The sequence below is a fragment of the Triplophysa rosa genome, linkage group LG25 (assembly GCF_024868665.1).
Source record: "Triplophysa rosa linkage group LG25, Trosa_1v2, whole genome shotgun sequence".
Classification (NCBI taxonomy): domain Eukaryota; kingdom Metazoa; phylum Chordata; class Actinopteri; order Cypriniformes; family Nemacheilidae; genus Triplophysa; species Triplophysa rosa.
Window position 1 is genome coordinate 12,567,027 of NC_079914.1, and position 22,863 is coordinate 12,589,889.

Genomic DNA, 22,863 nt, shown 5'->3' on the forward strand with positions numbered 1-22,863 from the left:
AAACTAAAATTAACGCAAAAAAAACTAAAAATAAAACAATATTTTCGTATATTTTCTTATGAAAGTTGTCAGATGGTTTCGGATCTTGTTAGGCAACATATAAAATAAACAAATGAATAATAAAACACGACAAAAGCATTTAACAAAATGGCTTAAAATGTAACTAAAAGGAACAGAAAAAACTAAAAATATTTTCGTATATTTTCTTATGAAAGTTGTCAGATGGTTCTCTCAAAGATCATTCTCTCAAAATTCTGGCTTTTCCCATTCTACCCATGATGCATCAGTGGCATGCTGGTTTGGGCGATATCAGCTCTTCACACCTGTGCGAGGTGAGAAAGCCAAAGATAATCCGAGTTTGACTCATCTCTCTGTTAAAAAAAAAACAAAATAAAAGAAGCTTTATCGGCCATCAAAACTTAAAAACCTTCCAATCTGCTCCCGCCGTCCGTAACCTCGGAAAATTTGCAGTGCACGAGGACGGCTTCCGTCAAGCGTGTGGATATATTTATGGTCAGAAAAAGGGGATTTAAGGAAGATGTTGAGGGTTCACCAGACTCAAGGTGAGGCAGGATTAGCGTAGACGTCTTTCATGCCTTCCGGCTTCATCCTTTATCTCCAAATTGCCTTTCAGGAGGTGAGGCCTGTCGAACGCTAAAGCTGGCCTTGTTGTTGGAGTCGTACAGGTGCGTCTCACTCCACTTAAACTGTTTTTGTCGAGCGTAATTTCGTGCACTCACGACGTGTCGGTAGTATTTGTTGCTCCCAATTGGCAAAGTGAGATAAAACGATGTGAAAGTCTGGGAAAAAAGGGGCTTTGGATGAAAGCTTTAAAGAAAATTGACTCGAGTACTTACGACTGAAATCTCGAATAAAGCAGGCAGAGTTCAATTTCTCTTCAACATTCTTTTTCTAGGCGTGTATGGGATAGAAAGTTCAAACTCATTGTAGTTCAAGTTCAGTAAAACAATAAAAATTTCTGGTTCTACTTTACAACGTTTTCACCACACACATGGTAATCCTGAAGTCTACAAACTGTAAAAAATGTGGTTGTTTTTTGTTGGTTCAATTTAAAAATGGTTGCATTAAAATTTTAAGTTAATTCAACTTAAAATATTAGTTAACTTCTCGTCGAGTTGACACATATTTTTAAGTTGAATTAACTCAAAATTTTAAGGCAACCAGGTAACTTATTTTTTAAGGTTGAACCAACTTTTTTTTTTTCAAAGCATATCTGTGATGTTGCATTGATTCTGGAGTTTAATCCAGAAAGCTCAACCTGCATTCATTTGTCACAGCTCGTTTATTCCATCGATTTGCTATTTAATGGACCTTCCGAGTCTTTAATGTCAACAGATGGGAGGACAGACTTACTGCGTTTATCTTACCTGAGTTAACTGAGCATCAAAATGAATCTTTTCACGGCCTACCTGCTGTGGATGTCAGGACGGCAAAATGGGCTTCTGTCTTAAAATGCACAACGTTTCAAAGTTTATAAACTAAATAAAAAAGTCGACGAGAAATAAATTTCAGGTCTATATCTATTTTTTTCCCCAAGGACAAAATGTCAGATTATCCCCCAGTTCACTGCTCATTTCCAATAAAGACATTTTTAACCTTTTCTTGCCATTTAATCTTTACATCATTAATGTTTGGTTAATTATAGTTTATAGGCAATGTATAGTAGAACAGGATGTAAGTGTTTAATGCAGAAAAAATGTACCTTAAACGGTAATAATTGAGATCAACAGGTCAAGCCTCGACATTGAACATTAATAATAATTTGTAATCATTATTGATTAAAAAAAGTTGTTTTATTTAATTTCATTAAAACACAATGTAATTACACATGCACACACACACGTATATAAAAAGGTCATTTTGAATGCCAAGGACCTGCTATGTTCTTGGAATTGTTATATTAAATGTATATTTATCAACATTTTAAAATTTAACATGATATTAGACTTAAATTCATGCAGTTTGTAAATTTGTTATTATTTCTGTACTGTATTTTTCTGTGTCTTTTCTGTCCTAATATGTATTTACTGTAAACCTGCTTTGCAATATGCAAAGTTGTGATACTTTAAAAAATACTATACTAACATTTTCATAGTATAGGGTAATTACTATAGTGTTTTATAGTATTCTGTAGTATTAATTGTAGCAAATGGAAAAAAGTGCTGTAGTATTCTATAGTATTTACTATATGAAAAACTAAAATGTTTGATATTTTTAAACCTAATAGAGTAGTTGACAAATAAACCGTAACGTGTTCTATGATGTGACAGCAAAAAACCTGTTCATAATACATTATTTTGCATTATTAATATTTATTTTGATAATATAAAATAGCATAAGAGAGATTTATCTTCATTGTTATTTTTTTTCTAAATGTTTGCTATGTCACATCATAGGACACGTGTGGTTTATTTATCAACTACTGTATTTTTATGTGGGTATCCAGAAGGTTTTCTTTTGGTTACATTGGTTTTACCATCCAATGAATTTGGGGGATGTGAACGGTTCAAAAGAAGACCTAACAAAATGTCTCTCTCCATCAGATAGCTGTTTAGATATTTGACATTCATTGAGTTGTTAGACTGACCTTTTATAATCCATGGCTGCACACTGCAAGACGACCATGTGAAATGCCACAGAATGTGTGAATGTGACAGAGCAGTACCTGTTAAGTGAGATTAGAGGATTTGGAATATAAATGATGTCTGTTGAAATGGATTTAACAGGAAGCTTTGTTTAAAAGATTACGCTAACTAATCTACTGAGGTCCCGAGTGCATTTATGTAAATGTTGATATAAATATACACCATGTGTCTGGGTCCAGGGTCACAAGTCACTTTAATGTCACGCCGGTAAATGTCAGCAGCTTTCTTCCTTCATCCAACATGCTGAATTATTTAACATCTAGGAACCTAGAAAACGCCGTTTAACTCTATAATTTAACATGCACATATAGCGCAAATGTTTTACCTGTTCAATCCAACAGCACAAAAGCGCTCGATTGGAACACAGAATTAAATGTTGGATGTTTGTCTCCCTCTAGTGTACACTCCGGGTAGCACTATTGCAAAAAGTCAATAAAACTGTTACAAAACCTGAATATAAACAAAAACGGTTACAAAACCTGAATATAAACATATATTTGTACATACATACGTATACATATACACACACTATAACAAAAAATACATTTATAAATAACATCGATTATCATCGATTTTCAAAAATAGAGATGTCTTATCTTCAGTAGTGTTATTTATAGACAAGATTCAAGATTCATAAAGTTTTGCTTGTAAGTTTTATATCTGATACAACTGAGATATGTTTGACTTTACGTATGATGTTTTCCAATCAATATTTTAGGTGTCCGTGTAGGTATATTTGAATGTAAAAGTAAATATATTATCAATCCATAAGAAAAATGATACCAAAATCCGAATAAATGCATAAATATGTTTTTTAAAAACTGAAAAATAGCTGAAAATTAAAACCAAAATGAACCATTTGAAGAGGGAAATTTCAGTATTCAAGCGGAAATCGCGCGGGGCGTGGCTTAGAACTCTGTCCTCCCATTGGTCCGAATCCAGGAAGCGTTTTAGCGTCACTTTTCGCTGTTATTTGAAACCGTAAACAGCTTCACAAAATGTCAAACAAGGCATTTATATTGAATAGAAACCAATAAACGCTAATCACCAACTCATAAAGGTAATGTTTAGATTCTAACTGGTTTAAACAATGAACGTAAAATATCATTTTAACTGCATTTGTATCTGCTCATTGTCTTGCGGTGTGTCTATGATATTACAATGCTTTTAACGCTCGTTGCTCGGTATAATCGCCACGGTATAAAGCATAGTAAAACACAGTACCTTCACTGTTATTTATTGTACACGGTATGTACCTATAGATACGTAAGGTTGTAATATATTTGTACCAATATTATAAGTTGGTTTGATTTCTAGCGTGTATATCAATTGCACGTGACTGTAGTATATCGCATTCATGTTTACACAACTGTGTTTTCTCACAGGGCATCTGGCCAGGATGGATCAGGTGAGCTGTCTCTCTCCTTCATGTGGAGGTGTTTCCTATTCTATCTGTCTGGTTTAGTAACCTGACCTGTCACAGGTGTCCATCTGCTGTGAGAGATGGAGAGGGTTTGACTTGACCAACATGAGAACAGTAGAGAGACTCTTGCTCATGGTTCATATGTGATAGTTAACATGGACAGGAACACTCTGACAGCAGCGTTCCAGTCTAGAGACAGAACATACGTGTTTTTGTGGACCTACAGCCAGTTTCAGGTAGCAGGTTTAATGTGTGGATTGAAATATCCGTGCACTTTTGGCTTGTGCGATGGAATGTGCATGTATTTTCATGTGTATGTATGATATATGACACGTGTTTATGCATTCAACACGCTTTCGCAGCAGGAGCAGAAGGAATGGGATGCTGTCAACAGGTTGTTGCAACATCACGGGTTCAAACCTGTGAGCTTTGCTGATCCAACCGAGAACAAGAACCTCGCAGGTACTGCTAGTTGAGGTTAATAAATGAAATTCCTGTTTGATTTATGAATCTTCTTATGATGTTGTTTGTAGAGTTGGTTCTGTTGGAGCGCAAGTCCGCGGCTGACATTCGGCTCATGTTGAAGACCATGCTGTCAGATTCAGAACGAAGACAGGGTTTGATTCAAGAACTGATTCAGTCCAACAGCCAGTTAAAGTGAGTTACAGGTGTTTTTAGACACATGAAACATTTCTACAAATTCCGAACACATTGAAATGTAACATGCCAAAATATAACGTAGTTACATTTGTGTTATTCTGTAGATGTGATGAGTTTTTTTGTTACTTTAAATCCATATTAAATAAGGGACACTAAACTTTCGAACAGTAGCGTATAATAATTATATAATACATAGATTTTGCTTATTATTGTATTAGATCATATAGTATCTATTGTGCTTATTTGAAATCATCACGTTTATTTATATACATTATAATTATCAATGCGTAATCATTGTATTATTATTTACTGCAAAATCTCATTAATAAATGCGTCAATTATAAGACAGTATATTATGGTTTAGAAATGTGTGGTTTTTAACATTTAGCTTCATTTTTATTGTCATTTCATCATAGACATTCAAATGACTCTTTAATATTTCAATGGGTTAGCACTTGTCTTTTCTCTGGGGATATACCTGAACATATGGCTTCTGTCGAGCACACGCTCAATAATGTAAAGCCCTGTGTGCGAGGGATGCTGACCACCTGCTGTAATGTGATGTCATGTAGGATGGTCAACTGGTATGTGTTCATGATGGGGGTGATGACATCAGATACAGACTTCGGCTCTTTGAAGCACGACCGATGTGTTCTCTTTACTCTCAGTCAATATTCATTCCACAATAGTCATTTGCATTCGATACAGTTCCAGTTAAAACTGTGAACATTTAAAAAAATGAAAAGATCCCACTGCTTGTGCAAGTTGTAAATGTTCAGGATTTTTAACTAGCTCGTGCTTCGTTTTAAAATGGTTTCGTCAACTCCTTCAAAAGGGAACCGTTATAAACATGTATTAAGCGAAAGGGGTTATGGGTAATATTAGGCCCAACATTCTCATTTGAAACAGGATGTGAAGTAATAGCCGTGTCATTTTTGTTTCTTACAGAGAAGAGGTCCAGCAGCATCAGACGCGAGCCGCCCGTCATTCTCAGAGGGCGGCCGAACTTGAGGGCGTCCTGGATGGGGTGAAGGTCAAAGTTCATGACCTGGAGGACTCGTACATTCATAAAGCCGCCCAACAGCACAGCCAGTTCACTCAACTCCAGCAGGAAAAGAAAGATGCAGAGGTATTACGACACGATCTGCTTTTATTCAGTGTTATGTAAGGAAAAAGTCAATTTCTACATATTTTTGCATATATCTTTTATACTGTATTTTGACATGAGGTACAGCTTCAGAATATCTGAAGTTAATATAAGTTGTGTTAAAATCACAAGTTTTGTGCCGGTAGTTTTGAACTTTTTTGGTGAGAAATGAACAAAAATCAGTTATTGCGCAAGTACATAAAAATCGTTTTTTTTACACTGATTGATTCAATGTCAATTGTTGGCGTGTGTGTGTGTGTGTGTGTCGGCACAGAGACGGTGTGACTCTCTGGAGCAGAAACTCTCTCAGGAGAAAGATCAAGTATCTCAGCTTCAAAAGAAACTCCAGTACGCTGTGAGAGAAGAGGAGAGACGGGTGGCCCGACAGAACCAGGCCTTCCAACAGATCCACCGCAGATCCGTCCGACCCAACTCCACCACAGACCAGCAGTGAGTGACAGAGAGCATCATGGGATATGTGTGAGATATGAGCAATAATCACCTTTTCATAATTTGTCTCTTCAGGATTTTGGATGTCATTGATGTTTATGAGTCCCAAATACAACAACTGCGTAATGAGCTTAAGTAAGTTTGCAAAAAGCAAAATCACACAAGCAACTTACGTGGCATTCAAGTTGTCCATTTTTATCAGTGTCTATGTTCTTTGTGCCAATAATGCAATTCTCTCGCATCATTTTGTCTTGCAGAATGTCTAAAAGCAGCTCGGGAGACGCTTTAAATTCCCAGAAGAACAGATCAAGAGTAGAGAAAGACCCCACGGACACACTGTCCAACTACAGGACCCTTCTGAAGGTTTTCTTTGGTCCTTATTGAAAGTGTCATTTGGTGTACGTCTGATGTTTGATGCGTGTCCTCTCTGGTCTCCGTATGTAACCGTGACTATTTTTTTGATGCAGTCATACCAGGAACAGCTGAAGGAGACCAAAGCTCAGCGTGAAGACCTCAAGACTGAAATCCAGAAGCTTAAAGCGGATCTGGAGTCCAGGTTGATAACGATAAATAAATGGAGCTAAAATGAACGTTGTATTGTATGATTGAATGATTTCATGGATCATTTATTTTTTGTTAAGTAAACAATATCAGTTTCATTTTCGGGTGTACTGTCCCTTTAAATGTTTCAGACCGACTGTAAAGGAATTAAAGACGTGCAAACAGCAGCTGAGACGAATGGATCGCTTCATCCAACAGAGTAACGTCAAGTGAGACAAGCGTTTGTTTAACGTTGATAATGATCAAACCTGTAAAACAATACAAGATGCGTTCGTCTGCTTATTTAAAGCTGCAATTGATAACTTTTGCCTCTATGTGAACATCTTTGTTTGAAATAAAAAATTGCAGGATAACAAATTAAAAAGTTAGAGATGCTTTCACATGCAAAACAACCACGTTTGGGTTTCAAGTTAAACTTTTGTTCAATAGGTCATCTTTGAAAACACAAGATTCTGCGGAGACACTAAACGCAGACAACACTGGCATCCAGCACCTGGACGCCTCTACCTGCAAAAGATATCTTATGGTGTGTAGCGGTGCAGTGAATTATGGGTAACGCATTGATCTTGTGTTAATGTTTCCTGTCTTTTGTCTGTGTGGTTGTTTGATGTCTCTGGTTTTGAGTTTCAGGAGGTTTGCAGTGAACTGAAGATTCAAGATGTCAGTCGTCTCATTCCTGATGTGAAGGACCGATGCAAAACGGCCGAATCTGCATCTGGACTGCAGAAGGTGAATTTGCCAGAATAAGTTTAGCCACTTTGGTGTTCTTCAAATGTCTGTCTGATATCATGAGTTTATGTACCTGGCAGATCCTTCGTGACATCACAGGAGTCCTGGCCAATCAGAGGGCTCCTCTGGGGTTGCTTAGACAGCAGGAGGAGTTTGAACTGATCGTGTCCACTTTAGCGGTTTGGAGTCAACAACTAAACGCTTTAAGCGTAAGTTAAATCCTCATTCACTGTTCAGATTAGATTTGTATCAATAATCGAATATTGTCATTTTTGGAATAATTGTGCATGCATACTTAGGAACTCCATCGTGCGCTTTGCATACTGCAAAAGAGGTTGTTGCCATGGCAACCAGAGGGCGGCACAACTGCATCTTCGGATTCCATCCGGGTGGAAGATTTGATGCTGATCGTCGACACGCTACTCGACGAAACAACATCAGACGACAAGGTACATCTGCTCATAAGCACGTTGTTTCAACATCACTGTTCGAGCGCTTAAATAAAACTGATTATGCGTATGATGTTCTGCAGGTTCTGCGGAGTCCTACCAGACACACGCTGGAATCGATGGTCGCTCACTTCCAACAGCTTTTTGACGTCAGCTCCCTTACAGGAATTTATCCTCGAATGAATGAGGTCTACAGCAAGCTGGGCGAGATGAACAACGCCATGAGGAACCTCAGAGATGTGCTGGACTTGGGTACGAATTAACCATGATTTGTACATTAAAATGTCACAACCTTACATGCTGAATAAATGTTGTCTTGTGTTAGATGACAGAGCGCCACCTAGTGAGGTTGTGAACAAAGTTGCTGGAATTGTGTCCCAGACTAGTAATAAGGAACTTTACAAGCTCCTGGAAACCAGTGACATCGACAGGTATGTTAAACTTAATGTATACATTTTGATTAGTTCATTCCTGTTGATCGTGTTTGCAAACTACTAACACAAAAGCTTTAACAAACAGTTCACCGTGCAGTATTTAAATAGAGATATATCTGTTTATTTTGGTGTTTCACAGCATCATCATAAAGTTAAAAGAACATGAAGAATTCTTTCCTGCGTTTCATTCGTTCATACTTGAGCTTCTGGAAACTTTGGGTGAGGACAAACGTTTTATTCACTGCTAACCAAACTCATAAAATTTATTCTAGTGATTTTTTTAGCAGTTTGTTTTGCGTTTGCTTAAAAAAAAACACGAAAATGTAATACAGAAAATATTTTCAGACATAAACGTTGGTTGATTTTTTTTCTCTCTTTCAGACGTTCAGAATCTAGACAACGTTTTACCAACACTACGATCGCTCAAGTCGACAGTGTGAAACAAGGCTTATAGTTTAAAGCACCGCGTGGTTTCAGTCCTGTTTTTATTCTGTGCGAGTGTGTAGACAATACTGCAAGTGTTCATATTTGATTTTATATTATAAATAAATCGCATTCCTGCCTTTTGTGAATGACATCAACCGTTACATAAAATCCTTTACAAAGATTTTTGTAACATCACAAGTAGCACGTTCTTAGTCAAAGCTCCCTTATGTTTAAGTGATAGGAAACAGTACAGTTCATCTCTGAAACTCAAGTTTAAAAACATCAGTCGCCTTCCTCCGAAGCTTTGGAGCATCCCTGAAGTTTCTCCATGATCAGACTGTTGGAAGGTGCGTTAGTGATGAGAGTCAACACAAACGTCGGCGGCCCCTTTAAGATGTGATGTATGAGTGTGCAAGATGCCAGGTCCTCGATGTGAAAACCGGCGTGATGCCGAACGTCGTCCTGCAGGATAGTGTCCTGTGTCTGAGCACCAAAAAACTGCAAAAACAATCAAAAAGTTAGATGACCTTTCTGCTTAGTAGCATATGTCAAAATGTTTACATGTTTTATTATAAATGAGGTTAAGGGTAAATAATATTCGTTTGTGACTGCTTCAGATACGTTGCAGATGTTTTGACAGAGCTAAAAGTACTTACGGCCTTCCCTGACATGGGATTGATGAAATCTGCCCAGTATCCTCCTCGCCACAGCGTGAAGCAGATTTCTTTAGCACCACTGACAAACTGCAACGAGAAGATGTCCTCCATTTTACAAGAACATATATTATAATTTTGTCATGCATTAGTAAATCTAATATCTGGGTCATTTGAAGAATAAAGCGTCTTTTTTTGTGTCTATTTTCATTGCCGCAACGCCAACAAAACAACGATACATCATTTAAATTGTTTGTTGTACTGCTTTGTGCTTAAAAACGATTTGACAGTAATGAAGAACAAACCACAATGTTTACATCGGAATGAAAAGTGACCGTCTATTTGCCAAAATGACCAGCTTTTAAGCACGGTTATAACTGTTTGCTAAAACTATTAAAATATTTATGTAAATTGAAATCAAATAAAATATAGGCCTAAATATTACTGAAAATTTGAAATGTTGACTAAGCAATAAACTGAAATTTTAAGTAAGTTAGGCCACTAAAATAAAAAAAGTTGACAAAAAATAAACCTATTTAGTAATATTAAATTAAATAAATATCAATAGCACATAACATTTCCCCAAATAATTATACTACAATCGACATAAAAGCCAATGAAAAATATAAAGAAAATAAACAGACTCTGCTTTTAAGAGAACCATATTTTCAGGCATAAATGCTGTCAGTCATTTTTGTACATAGTGAGGAGCCAATCAGCTTCCACCCAACAGACTCACGTTATCTAACAGTTGATCCTGCGCTCGCTCTACTTCCTCCGTATCCAGCTTCCAGTTTTTCTGTGTTACCGTGACAACAGTGATGGGACTCATCGGTAGCGATGGGAAGAACAGTTCTAACTCTGTCAAAACAACACAAAAGTTAAAGCAACTTTGATGATGTGAATGCACCTTTATGTACAGTCTTGTGTTTTGCAAAGTTTGCTGCTTCCACATGTTTTTATGGTATACTGGATATCTTAAGTTAGCAAAAACATAATATACACAAAGAGTCAATATTTACAGTGTTGGGCACAGTGTTTTTCATAACCTCTGTAATTGGCTCTGGCAGTCTATATATAAGCTTCTGGGCCAAATCCTGACTGCGAACCTTTCTTGCCTTATAAGTGCTTTGAGATGATCACAATTTTTGGGCTTCTGCTTGTCCACTCAATTTTTGAGGGCTGACCACAGGTTCTCTATATGGGATTGACATCTGGGGAGTTGATTTTTTTGCAATGATTTAAAATGCATCGCATCACTCTGCATAATAATCTTTAAACAATGTGGATGAACACCACAACAGCGTAAGCAGAAACTTTGCAAAACACACCATTTATGTCACTACCAATACTTTTGGCCACGACTGTAAACACACAATATTATACAAGTGTTAAATCTTACCTTTCCTAAGCAGCTGTGGGCAGGATCGCATTAAACATTCTACATCTGCGAGACTAAAATAGTGTTCAGCTTTACTGACCGTCTGTGCCGACAGAGATACTTCTTTACCCTGCACAGTTAACCTCTGTTAGTCATTTTTATAGTAAACAATACAATACAATACATTTTCTTTCTTATTGAGGAATGAAATGTTTTTTAAACAGATCTTTACCTGATATTCATTAACAAACTGAGCAAGTATAAACTCATGTCTCTCAGCGCTGGATGGCGCTGATAAGACATCCGGTACAGTCCGGTGGACCGGTCCTGTAAACTGTAAGACCGTACCCTTCAGATGACAGTCAAAACCCACGTTGCCTGGCAACTGGAAACGCTGATCTTGAGGTCCGAACGGACCCATCGCCTCATCCGGCCATACTGTTCTAGGACCTGCTGGAGTTCCATAAAAAGAAAGTTTTTCGGTTTGGAATAATTTAATAAATTATTAAACCAGATCTGTTTGAAATTTAGTATTTATTAAACTTTTAATAATTTTATAAACTAGAATAACTGTAATCGTATAATATTTACTTATATACTAATATATAACATGCACTAGTCTACACTTTTGTGGCATCTCCACCAAAAGACAACTTAAAATATTAATGCACAGAAATATTATTCCCCATAATGCAACCTTGATTTTAAAATAGAAAGACAATCTTATCGTCCAAACGACATTCGGAGTATTGAAGAACTGGTGAATAATGTACAGGTTGCATTACACACCTGAGTTTTGAGATGGTATGGCTATAAACGGCTCATCTGATCCAGATGACCCAGCGGCTGAAAATCCTCGAACTCTCTGAATAAGTGCTTGAACCACAGATGACCGGCTCACCTGTCTGGCCCTCCTGCAGAGCACCTGTACAATTTAACAAAGACACGGTGTCAAACAGTACTTCACAAATGTGAATCATTTGTATGTAAAGCTGAAATATTCATTTAAAACTCACACTCGCCATACTGATGAAGACAGGCCCTTTTCACCTTAACCTGTAAAAACATCTTTAGTTATGGAAACAACATACAAGTCTTGAACACAGAAGTGATTTTTCAGAGCTTTTAAATAAAGTAACGTGTTGAATATGTTCTTATAAATAAGAGATGCACTGATGTAAATGATGATTTTTTTAAATACATTTTAAGCCTCTTCAGATTTGATGAAAAATCTTGCGTAAAAAAGTTCAAAATCTTGTTTTTAATGCCCTAAGAGCAATAAAAACATCCTGACGGAGGTTTTCACAATTCATGCATGAAAAAGAGTTCAAACATGTTACGATGAAAACACTAATAGCAAAAGTTCACAACAATCAAGTGACACATATCACTGGCAAGAAAAACATTAACGTTAATTGAAAAAGCTTGTGCATTTTAATAAGTTAAAATAAAGTCAAACAGAATTTTTAAAATAAATTAAATACTTCTACAAATTGATGTTAGATTAACATATTTCGCACAATATTAAGTAATATTTTTCCTATAATTTGATAACAGATTGATACATAAAGTATAAAAAAAACCTGTAACAATAGCTTAAATGTTATCTGTTAGATTCTTGCTTAGATATATTACCGAGATCATTGCAGTTTATAAACTGGTCAATACTGTTGACAAACAGCTCATATCTAACACAGTCCGCTGTTATGATCGGATCACTTTCACTCCAACGCAATTAAAGCACAACTAACACGTGACTTTAGCGTCAAATTGTCAATCACGCGCTCGACTGCTATCCTATATGTACATAGCACATGTTATACCTTATTATTTGGTTATTTACAGTGTTTGTAACCTAAAGGACAGCATGTTCTCGCTCACCAGTGTTGATCACGTCCGCACGCTGGGACACGTGACTCGTGATGTAACAACGGAGCTCCGTGCAGGACAAACAATAGACATTTTTAAGAGAAATTGGTCAATCTTCATTGTATCTTCCTTTTTTTTCCTTTCGTACCTTTCATATATTTTTTTGCTCGATTGTTGTCTGAATGTGATATTTTTCTTTTTGGCGTAAATTTGCCTTTCTTTTTGGCGTAAATCTCACTGTTATTGCATCATATTTTTAATAAATTAAATGTTTTCCGTTCATGTTGCTACTTGTATATTGTGAAATAAAATCGTTTTTATATGAAGATGCAATTATAGTTTTATTCTAATAAGAATAACTATACATTTAGTAAAAAGTAAACCTTTATTTTGTATACACATTTTATTGTAGTAGTAATAATATCTTCGTTAAAAAAGAAGACGATTATTTCTTATATTTTAAGTGTTATTAATACAGTTTCAACCCTTATAATTTCCCTCTAAACATCATTTTTGTTGACGTGCAGAGTGCCGCTATGACTCGATTGCGTCACGGTGACTTGCGCATGCGTTTGCAGATAAAATCCAGCAGGTGTCAGCAGAATCCAAACATTTGAACTGTCTAGTTTGTCATATGCCAGTCAGTGACACTTTTGTACATTGAAATGTTTAATGTGAGGCCAACGCGTTCTACAGCAGTGCAACATAAAGCCTAAAGTAAAAGAGCAATTTAAGTATATTCCAATATATGAAATACACATTCAATTCTGCCTCTATTCCAGAAGTTGCACAATGGATGATGGCACAATGATAGAAACGAGCTCCACACAACAGAAAAGGACTGCAAACATCAAGGCTAGAAAAAAGGTCACAAAAAGTGTCATATGAGGATAACATAGATGCATAGGAAGGTTAGACGGAGACTCCCTGAGGACTGGGTGAAAATTTGACTGACACGTCCTTAGAACAGGCCAGAGGCTGTGTTTCTCTCTCAGCATCCACACACGCAAACATCTGTATCACCGGCAGCCACCATCTGGTGTATCCAGGCTGGATGTGTGGACCAGCAGGTCAGCGGTGTCGCATTGGAGCACTGCTGCGGGCTGAGCATCTTTCAAGCTCAACATGCACGAACGCAAGAAAGCATTGGGTTTTAATTCAATGATATCAAGACTTGTTATTTCTGAGCTAAACTATAAGAGATATATCAGCGTGGTAAAGAATCTTAATTCTAAGCCATTGCCTGCTGTGCCAGAGTGATGAGTTCAAATCCGAATCGTGAGGAGAATCTTAATTGCTTGGCATTTGTCTGGACAGATATTAAATCGTACGACTGTACCTTCGCATCGCTTTGGAAACTGCGTCTGAAGGGCATTTTTGTGCTATACTGTAGGACGTTACATATCGTCGCTGTCCCTCGCATGTCCAAATTCGCAGGTTTTTTTAGAGAAATGGAAAACACTGTACTTTTGCAATGATTCAAAACGTTGACAAGCACTTTTAAATCCTTTTTATTGGTTAGATATGTGCAAAACTCAGTGACAAACATAAAGAGTGACTAATAATAAAACCTAAAAATAACAAAACACGGAGATAAGAGGTTTCAGAAGGACCAAAAACGTCCCTCAGAGTTAAGCAAAGACCACACCCCCCAACATCTCTTCTGTGCTGGTTCATCTGAAACATCCACCCGTCCCATCCCCAAATGGATATGACAATCCAACCAATTCCAAATGCATGTTTTTCCCATAATATCCTCTAATTTTGCTTAAAAACAAAATGTGTTGGGTAATTCCAAATGAGGCTTTATAAATCTGCACCTCATTTTCAAGACGTATAGAGTGATTTCACGGTTTGGATGTATTGGGGTCGCTTTCTTGCCAAGGGAATCGAACAGAAACGTGTGACTCAGAAGTGGGAAGTGTCAAGCCCCGGTGCTAAGAATCAGCACATTTCGTGGCCACTTCATTTCTCTCTCTCAGGAGAGATGGTGGAGGACTGTTGGCGGCTCATTAACTTGCCTGATTTGATTTTCTGACCCTCAGAGGAACACAAGTCTCAGAAACAATCGCATCTGTCGTCGTGAACTCACACCTCCTCACCGTTAGCTAGCAACCACCAGACAACCTTTGCGTTTTGCGAATGACGTGAAAATCAAATTTCCACTGCGTCGCTGGTAAACAGCATAATCGCAATTTCTTTTCGCCCCACGCAAATATAACTTTAACCACATCGGCTCTTTGAACAGACTCTGACTGACAGGAAACAAGTTTTTTTGTAATCTCCGCCTTCGGCAACACGTGTCCTTCAGTCATGAAAGGCTTCAATAGAAAATGAACATTCCTTATTCTCTTTCTACACTGACTTGTTTAGACCCATGACTGCAGATTGTGGCACTCGTGAGATTTAGAAGGTATATGTGTGACCCACCGCTCACAGCTGACTGGAGTTTACGTTATACCATCTGGTCCCTTCTGGAGGGAGAAATGCTGGAATGCTACATGTTCTTATAGGGTTGATCTTAAAGATTGCCTTTTAAAGACCAACAAATAATGTGAGGACACACTGGTTTAAAAACACAACTTAAAAAACGATGTGATATGAAAGTGATTCTGTCAGGGGTGAATCATTTTCTCAACCACTTCAAAAACAAACGTGCCATGGGTACGTATTTGCGAAAATAAAGGAATTCATTCAAATTAGCGAACAAATAAAGATATGTCATTTTTAATGATAAACGAAGACCTATTTTCTCGGAGATAAAATTTCTATATATTTTGCGACAGTGTTTCTCAACCGGAGGGCTCAACAAACTTCTAGGGTTGCCAGATTTGCGTAAAAACCAGCCCATGACTACCAAAACTAGCAGAAAAACTATCACAATCACAAAAAAACATATCAACACTGTCCTTCTAAAACCTCAGATATCCAAATTTGTGGTTTTTCAAGAAATGAAAAAAACGAAACAGTTTTTAATCATTTAAAAAGTAACGTCGACGAGCACTTTTTAATAGGCTACTTTTTATGGGTTAGATATTTGCAAAACCCAGTGACAAACATAAAGGGTGACCAATAATAATGATTTAAGGATAAAATAAAATAAAAATGACAAACTATGAAGATACAAGATTTCAGCAAGACAGCAGGGATATTTTACAGTACACACTATTTTTGTCTTGAAAATCACTGTATCGTAGTAATCACAAACACACTCTGTTTTAATAAATTACTTTATCTTACATTAAGAATGACCACTGGTGAAAAACAGATTTTTCCTGTGGAATAAAAAACAACTCGCTAAGGAAGTAGGCCAAACCTGCTGTAAAACTGAGGACCTGGCAACCCCTGCCAGAATGTGACTTAAAATAATTACAAATAAGACTAAACAAGCATTAAAATAGGCTAAAACAACCTTTTTGTATATATATATATATTTAACAAATATACTGTACAACAGAATAGAACTTTATTGGCTGAAAATTATGAGAGACGAAAGGCCTTTAATGTTGTAGTCTTGAAGTCAAAAAGGTTGAGATCCACTGACCTAAGATGGTTCTGGTTGGTTGCCAAAGTGTTGCTATGCAGTTGCTAAGGCGTTTCCAAGGAGCAATCATCCGAGTTCCGGTAAAAGCTCTCCTCAACACACCAGATGGAAGTCTGTAGAACAAAGGTTTCAAACCAAAATTTCATATTTGTGGTTAGAGGTTTTGTTTAAAGTCAAATAAATGCACACAGCACTGTTCTCCGGTAGTCAGGACTTTTTGTTTTCTGAGGAAAACGCTGCTGTCAGTTCAATTTGGGCAGAGCAGCGGGTGGCAGCTCCAGGGGTTGTCGGTTCAGCAGGGGACCCAGACGAGCCCTCTCTGGCCTGGGGAACACCCTCCTCTCATCTCTCACTGGCTTTGTTCTTTTCCCTGCTTTAATTATGAAGAAAAGAAGAGAGGATTTCATTTGAATAGTCTAAACAGTGTGGAACTGAGTAGATATACAGTATGAGAGAGGGCATAAGAGAGAGAGAGACGTTTGAAAGAAAGTAGTTTGCATAAGATGATGACTAACAGACTTAATTCATTTGAGTGTTTTTTTTATATTGTAAATATTGATGTAAATCATATCTGTTGTAGTCAAATTATGAATTATAACTGAGCCCTTTTATCTCTGAGCTAAAATTTCACATATATTTTGCGACAGTGTTTCTCAATCAGAGGGCCAGAGCCTACTAAGGAGCCTCAACAAATCCCCACGGTTGCCAGATCTGTACAAAAACCAGCCCATGAACTATCAAAACTAGCCGAAAAACTAGCATATGTCGCTTCCATACCTAAAATATGACATTTTTATAGTCATTGCTGATCATAGCTATAGCCATAAATCATAATATATATATATATATATACTGTATATATAAAAACTGTGGTTGTATTTTGCTCTGTCACCCGCTTTCTCCATGTGTTGGTAAGTTTCTGTGTGTAGTTTGCGTGTACATTTGTGTGAGTGTCACGAAATTGCCTCTCTCTCTCTCTCTCTCATACACACATAGTTCTCTGTGCTGAGAGAAAGAGAGCAGAACGGTGACATTTTCAGAAGGCTGAAATCATCGTCATACTAAACATTTCTGTCATAGAGAGAGAAGGAGAGAGACACTACAATAGATATTGCAGGGGTGATTAGGAATACCAATTAAATTTAGGCCCGGACAACCAGCCACAACACTCAGTGAACAAGAACATGCATTTTCTTAAAAAATAAATACAATTATTTATGCTATTCAGTCCGACTATGACCTTTAAAGGGATAGTACATGCAAAAATAAAAATTCTGTCATCATTTATTTATCCTCATGTGGTCCAAAATCTGTATATGACTCTTTCTTCTGTGGAGCACAAAAGAAGATATTTTGATAAATGTCTTAGTGGTTTTATGTCCTTAGTATACAATGGAGGTCAATGGGGTCCAATGTTGTTTGGTTACCAACATTCTTCAAAATATCTTCTGACGTGAGGGTAAATAAATGCTGAAAGAAATAGCAAAACTACAGTACCACACCACACACGCACGCACGCACACACATTTCTGGGGTCCTAACCTGCCTCCATCAACACACATTAAGCACGGCACGTGCGTTTCGAACCCTGACAGAAAAACCGGAACGGGGCCACCACATGACACCTCTGTAGACGCACATGATAATAAATGCACATTGGTTTGACTGTCTCACCCTCTGAGTGTGTCCACAAACTATAAAACACATTATGAGCGTATAACAAGTGTCCCTTTGTGATACACAACTTTGGCAATTGTCAACAGATATTTATTTTCCTTTTGAGGGGACAAGTCAAACAATGTGCAAACAAACATTATTAATAAACTACAAACCACCTTTGTTAGAGTAGACAAGCGTATACAAACATTTTGTGTTAGTTTAAGAATTGTGATGTATAAACATACAAAGTAGTGGATAGTTAACATTTTGTTTGCAAATTCAAATTGGTGCCAATTCAAACAAAAAATATATATATTTTGACTTTTGCATAAAAATATTCCTGTTGTGAATTGAAACGTACTTGTTGTACTCGAAGTGCATCTCCTGAAGTTCATCGATTTAGAGTCAGTCGAGCGAAGAAACATCGGGATGGACGCACCCACACTCTGTTGTTTTGATGTTGTCTGTCGCTCACGCTCCATCGATCGGCATCTGAAATTCATGTTTGAAGTAGAAATAACATGAAAGGTTTCATATAGCAGAATTTCAGATGGGGTTTCTCGTTGATGTAAGTACAGAGAAACACTACCGCAGGGAGTTTTAGCTGTATTGTGTGAAAAAGATGCTTTGGAAAAAATAACTTTTCAGTAATGATCATTTTACGCTTAAATAGCATAGTTAAATTTGCATTGTTTTATTTGATAAATAAATCTTATTATATATACAGTATATAATCTTATATATATAAATCATATTTTATATTTATCATATATATATATATATATTTATCAAATACACTTTAAAAAGTTTAACTGTGGTTTTATGGTGAAACAATTTACACAAAAAATTGAGTACATTTAAAAGCTTTGAAATCAATGAAATATACTGTTTAAATTAAACAGTAAGTATAAAAATTAAGCGTAAATGTAATTAAAAAAATTAAGTACACCTCAAATATTTATATTAGAATTCACCAAAGGTATTAAGCGTATATTAAAAATATAATTTGTTAATTCAATACTGCACTTATGTTTTTATTAAACAAACTTAAATAATAAATGTAAATTTGAGAGAAATTAACTGTTGGATTTTTTATAATTGTTTAATATGTCCCACTTAAATGACCAATATCTCCTTAATGACCAATAGTTTATATTACAATAAAACCACATGCGATAGGATTTCATCTGTAGATTCTGGTGCCCGTATATTATTCACCCGCCCAGGATTATTCACATCCAGACACACACACTGAGGTACAGTAGGTGTCCTGGGGGTGATGTTTACATATGAGCATTGACCTTTATTGTCCAGATGAGAGGAAATACAAGATTATCACTGACCTGATTCGGCTACTGACTCACATCACCTGACATTCAATCACACGGAGCGCGCACACGCGCAAGCAAACAAACAAACAAACATCGGTGCCGCACACAACTCGTAGACTTGTACGTCTGATTTAGAGTTGTGTCTGCATTAATCTGGGATGGATGACATTATTTTACCACCTATGAAATGACTTGACCTTTAAATTCGGAATGATGTGAGTCTGTGGAGTCTGCATACTGTCACAACACATCAAGGCCTGAGATGAACATGTCATGTGATGTTGAATGATGCCTTCAACACGCTAAAGCAGAGCAGTTAATTAGAGATTAGCATCATGCCATAACTCAAGTACAGGGAGAGAGAGAGAGAAAGTGCCAAAGGCACATAAAGAGAGAAGACTCATCACTTTGATCTGATTTAATATGGCTGGGCCACAAGCTCGACTAATTGCAGCGTCGTCGATCTGACAAATGTATCTGGTTTGTGTTACAAATGTCTTAAGGGTGGAAGAGACACGCTTTGTCGCTCTATTGATACTAACGGGTATACATATACATAATGCGATCTAAGATTATAAGACATTTCTGTAATTGCGTCTCATATTTACACCCTGCTCCGATTTAAAGAGACCGGTCACCCAAAAATAAAAATCCTGTCTTGTCATAATTTGCTCGCCTTTATGTCGACAATTAGTCATTTACTCGCCCTTATATTGTTTTAAAGCTGTTTGACTTTCGAATTTTATTGAGAATGATAATTTTAGTGACTGAAAGCCCCAGTCCCCATTCACTTCCATTACATTCATTTAAAGGACTGGTTCACCCAAAAATGAAAATGTTGTCATCACTTGCTCACCCTCCAGTCGTTACAAACCTGTATACGTTTCTTTGTTGTGCTGAACACAAATTAAGATATTTTAATGAACGTTTTTAACTAAGCTGTTTTGGGTCACCATTGACTCCCATAGTGGGAAAAAAAAGACTACCAAAACGGCTTATTTACAAACAAAATGGTCATTTTTGGGTGAACTATTCCTTTAAACATCACCTCTTGTGTTTTCTAAATGTGCTGGGGGGACTCGGGAGGACGTTTGCATTGCGAAAGTTACGTACTACAAATCTATATAGTACATCAAATGTTTAAACTCAAAACAGAAATGAAAACCCCCATTATGAGACCTATTTATACCAAAATTGTATCTCATCGTAAAGCTTCTACTAAACGAGTCTGGTTACAACTCTCATGACATAATTCTGTGTGTGTTATCTTGATATACTCCTAACACCCAAAGGAAGCACATTAAACAGCATAAATAAGTAGATAGTGAATCTATCCTCATTTAACGTGCCTGAGTCAACCCTCATGGTCTTAGAAAAGACCCTCAGATGGATTTTGTGTTTTAGGTGCATTGGTCTACTTTCTACTCTTCTTAGCTGTGGATTCTGCATTCGCGAACGAACACGTATATACAATCTTGACAAAACCTGACTTCATTCACACACAGGCATGTTGCAATCAAACGCAAGTTGTTTGCGAGGTTACGGACCGCTGCACACGTGCCTCGAATGTACCGTAGATCTTCAAAGATGTCAACTATGGCGCTAACAAGGAGTACAAGAGGGTTTATCGTATTTGCAGAGTATTTACTCACTGAGTAAAGACGAACAACTGTGCTCGTCCCCAACCTAAGTATAACCTTTACTCTTCGCCACTATGGTAACCCCCCCCCAAATCACAGACAACAGAAAATCTTCTGAATGTAAACATTACAGAACAGTGAACGCTAACAAGTCTCCTTATCTGCAAAAAAACACAAATACAATAGCACTTTAACCATTTTAAAATCTAAATCCAGTCATGAGAGCAAAGCATGCTGGGAACTCAATCCGCTGTGTAGTTTCAGTTAGTCAATGAAAATGATTCATGTTGTCCCAACACAAATGGACTAAGTTATGTCAAAGAGCTGCCTATTTATGTCACTAATACACATTGAAATTGTACTTAAACAAGAAACCAATACAAATGTGTTCTATCAAACTATATTGATTAAGTAAAACAAACAACGATTAAAAATCATTTTTTTGAGTGATAGCACGTGTGCGGCATGGCATTGGCCTTAATTAACAGCAAACCCCTTCTTGAAATCATCAACGGCCTCTTCGGCCTAGTTTGCGCTGCCTTGCTAGCTGCTCCTTCAAACTGGCATGCAGTAGACCAAGCGTAAAGGGCAAACTAAGCAACTAACTGTTCTACACTCGAATGAGAGACCGGCACACACTTTCTTTGTAACATGGCAAAGTCACCTGCTTCGTTTATTCCTGAAAGAAATAGAGCCCCCGGCCGCACCCCGGTGGAGCACTGAGGAAGGACCAGGCTGAGCTGCCCTTTTGGCACACATAGAGCAGAGAAAGGCCACGCGCCGGACGGATAGCTTGACCCCCGATCAAAAGAGTACGAGGCATCCGTTGAAAATGGAAGGAAAGCCCAGACCAAAAGCTTACAGCACCTGGTATTCCCAGGCGGTCTCCCATCCAAGTACTAACCAGGCCCGACCCTGCTTAGCTTCCGAGATCGGACGAGATCGGGCGNTGCTCAGGGTGGTATGGCCGTAAGCGAAGGTTGACGCCGAAAGCGGGATCTTTCAACTCTCAGACCCGTTTCTGCAAGTCTGTTCCCCCTATGTTTCCTCAGCGTTGTTCCTCATAGCGCCCGCTACGCAAACGGCGTGTAGAGGGCGGGCGCGTGCACGTTCCACTGGTGATTTTCAATTACCATACACATAACTAACCATTTTACAATGTATTTAAATTCATCCTTATTTATTTAAACGTATTTTATATTGCTTTTCAACATTTTGCGTTGTTCTACAAAATACATTTTAAAACAAACTGAACAGACCAAAGAATGGCTAGAAGTCATACAAAACAGGAAATGTGAATATATATATATAATTCATGGTATGAGAATATCTGGTATTTTCAACAAATAATTGAAAATCACCAGTGGAACGTGCACGCGCCCGCCCTCTACACGCTGTTTGCGTAGCGGGCGCTATGAGGAACAACTCTAATAGGAGGAAACATAGGGGGAACAGACTTCGACAAAACACCTCCGCGCGTCTGCCCAGGTTGAAAGATCCCGCTTTCAGCAGTCAACCTTCGCTTACGGCCATACCACCCTGAGCGCGCCCGATCTCGTCCGATCTCGGAAGCTAAGCAGGGTCGGGCCTGGTTAGTACTTGGATGGGAGACCGCCTGGGAATACCAGGTGCTGTAAGCTTTTGGTCTGGGCTTTCCTTCCATTTTCAAAGGATGCCTCGTACTCTTTTGATCGGGGGTCATGCTATCCGTCCGGCGCGTGGCCTTTCTCTGCTCTATGTGTGCCAAAAGGGCAGCTCAGCCTGGTCCTTCCTCAGTGCTCCACCGGGGTGCGGCCGGGGGCTCTATTTCTTTCAGGAATAAACGAAGCAGGTGACTTTGC

General features: G+C 37.7%; 2 protein-coding genes and 2 non-coding genes across 14 annotated transcripts; 2 read left to right on the forward strand and 2 right to left on the reverse strand.

The window, feature by feature from the left end:
* The first annotated feature begins 3,615 nt into the window (after positions 1–3,615).
* cep70 (centrosomal protein 70) lies at positions 3,616–9,096 on the forward strand. 4 transcript variants are annotated; one of them, XM_057325275.1, is made up of 18 exons: positions 3,616–3,726; positions 4,052–4,325; positions 4,452–4,551; positions 4,623–4,746; positions 5,698–5,878; positions 6,171–6,346; positions 6,422–6,481; positions 6,604–6,709; positions 6,814–6,902; positions 7,039–7,116; positions 7,337–7,433; positions 7,538–7,636; positions 7,717–7,845; positions 7,936–8,085; positions 8,169–8,337; positions 8,411–8,516; positions 8,659–8,738; positions 8,901–9,096. In XM_057325275.1, exons 2-18 carry the CDS (start codon positions 4,245–4,247, stop codon positions 8,957–8,959), a joined length of 1,884 nt encoding a protein of 627 aa, XP_057181258.1. In that variant the 5' UTR covers positions 3,616–3,726; positions 4,052–4,244; the 3' UTR covers positions 8,960–9,096. The 4 variants fall into 4 exon arrangements, with proteins under 4 accessions (XP_057181258.1, XP_057181259.1, XP_057181260.1 ...); XM_057325276.1 differs by having other exon boundaries at positions 4,455–4,551; XM_057325277.1 differs by having other exon boundaries at positions 3,617–3,726; positions 4,052–4,074.
* On the reverse strand, positions 8,627–18,662 carry mmadhca (metabolism of cobalamin associated Da). Of its 8 annotated transcripts, XM_057325284.1 has the most exons (10): positions 18,413–18,543; positions 17,935–18,019; positions 16,393–16,765; positions 11,996–12,035; positions 11,769–11,904; positions 11,212–11,432; positions 11,001–11,109; positions 10,338–10,459; positions 9,602–9,688; positions 8,627–9,443 (listed from the first exon to the last, which is right to left on the reverse strand). In XM_057325284.1, exons 4-10 carry the CDS (start codon positions 12,002–12,004, stop codon positions 9,228–9,230), a joined length of 900 nt encoding a protein of 299 aa, XP_057181267.1. In that variant the 5' UTR covers positions 12,005–12,035; positions 16,393–16,765; positions 17,935–18,019; positions 18,413–18,543; the 3' UTR covers positions 8,627–9,227. The 8 variants fall into 8 exon arrangements, with proteins under 8 accessions (XP_057181267.1, XP_057181264.1, XP_057181263.1 ...); XM_057325281.1 differs by lacking the exon at positions 17,935–18,019 and having other exon boundaries at positions 18,413–18,662; XM_057325280.1 differs by having other exon boundaries at positions 16,393–18,019.
* A 3,215-nt stretch (positions 18,663–21,877) lies between these two features.
* Positions 21,878–21,997, reverse strand: LOC130549291 (5S ribosomal RNA). The gene has a single exon (XR_008962159.1). It is a non-coding gene; the product is annotated as a 5S ribosomal RNA (ribosomal RNA).
* Positions 21,998–22,543: 546 nt separating this feature from the next.
* LOC130549290 (5S ribosomal RNA) lies at positions 22,544–22,662 on the forward strand. Its single transcript, XR_008962158.1, has one exon. It is a non-coding gene; the product is annotated as a 5S ribosomal RNA (ribosomal RNA).
* The last annotated feature ends 201 nt before the right edge of the window (positions 22,663–22,863 follow it).

What these genes read in the sequence shown, in the direction of transcription:
- cep70 (XM_057325275.1), top strand. Translation starts at nt 4,245, where the DNA reads ATGGACAGGAACACTCTGACAGCAGCGTTCCAGTCTAGAGACAGAACA. An exon ending in CTGCATCTGGACTGCAGAAG is followed by an intron (nt 7,637 to 7,716) that starts GTGAATTTGCCA and finishes TGTACCTGGCAG; the next exon opens with ATCCTTCGTGACATCACAGG. An exon ending in CAGAGATGTGCTGGACTTGG is followed by an intron (nt 8,338 to 8,410) that starts GTACGAATTAAC and finishes GTCTTGTGTTAG; the next exon opens with ATGACAGAGCGCCACCTAGT.
- mmadhca (XM_057325281.1), bottom strand. An exon ending in CATACCATCTCAAAACTCAG is followed by an intron (nt 11,433 to 11,768) that starts GTGTGTAATGCA and finishes ATGGAACTCCAG; the next exon opens with CAGGTCCTAGAACAGTATGG. An exon ending in AGTTTGTTAATGAATATCAG is followed by an intron (nt 11,110 to 11,211) that starts GTAAAGATCTGT and finishes TTAACTGTGCAG; the next exon opens with GGTAAAGAAGTATCTCTGTC.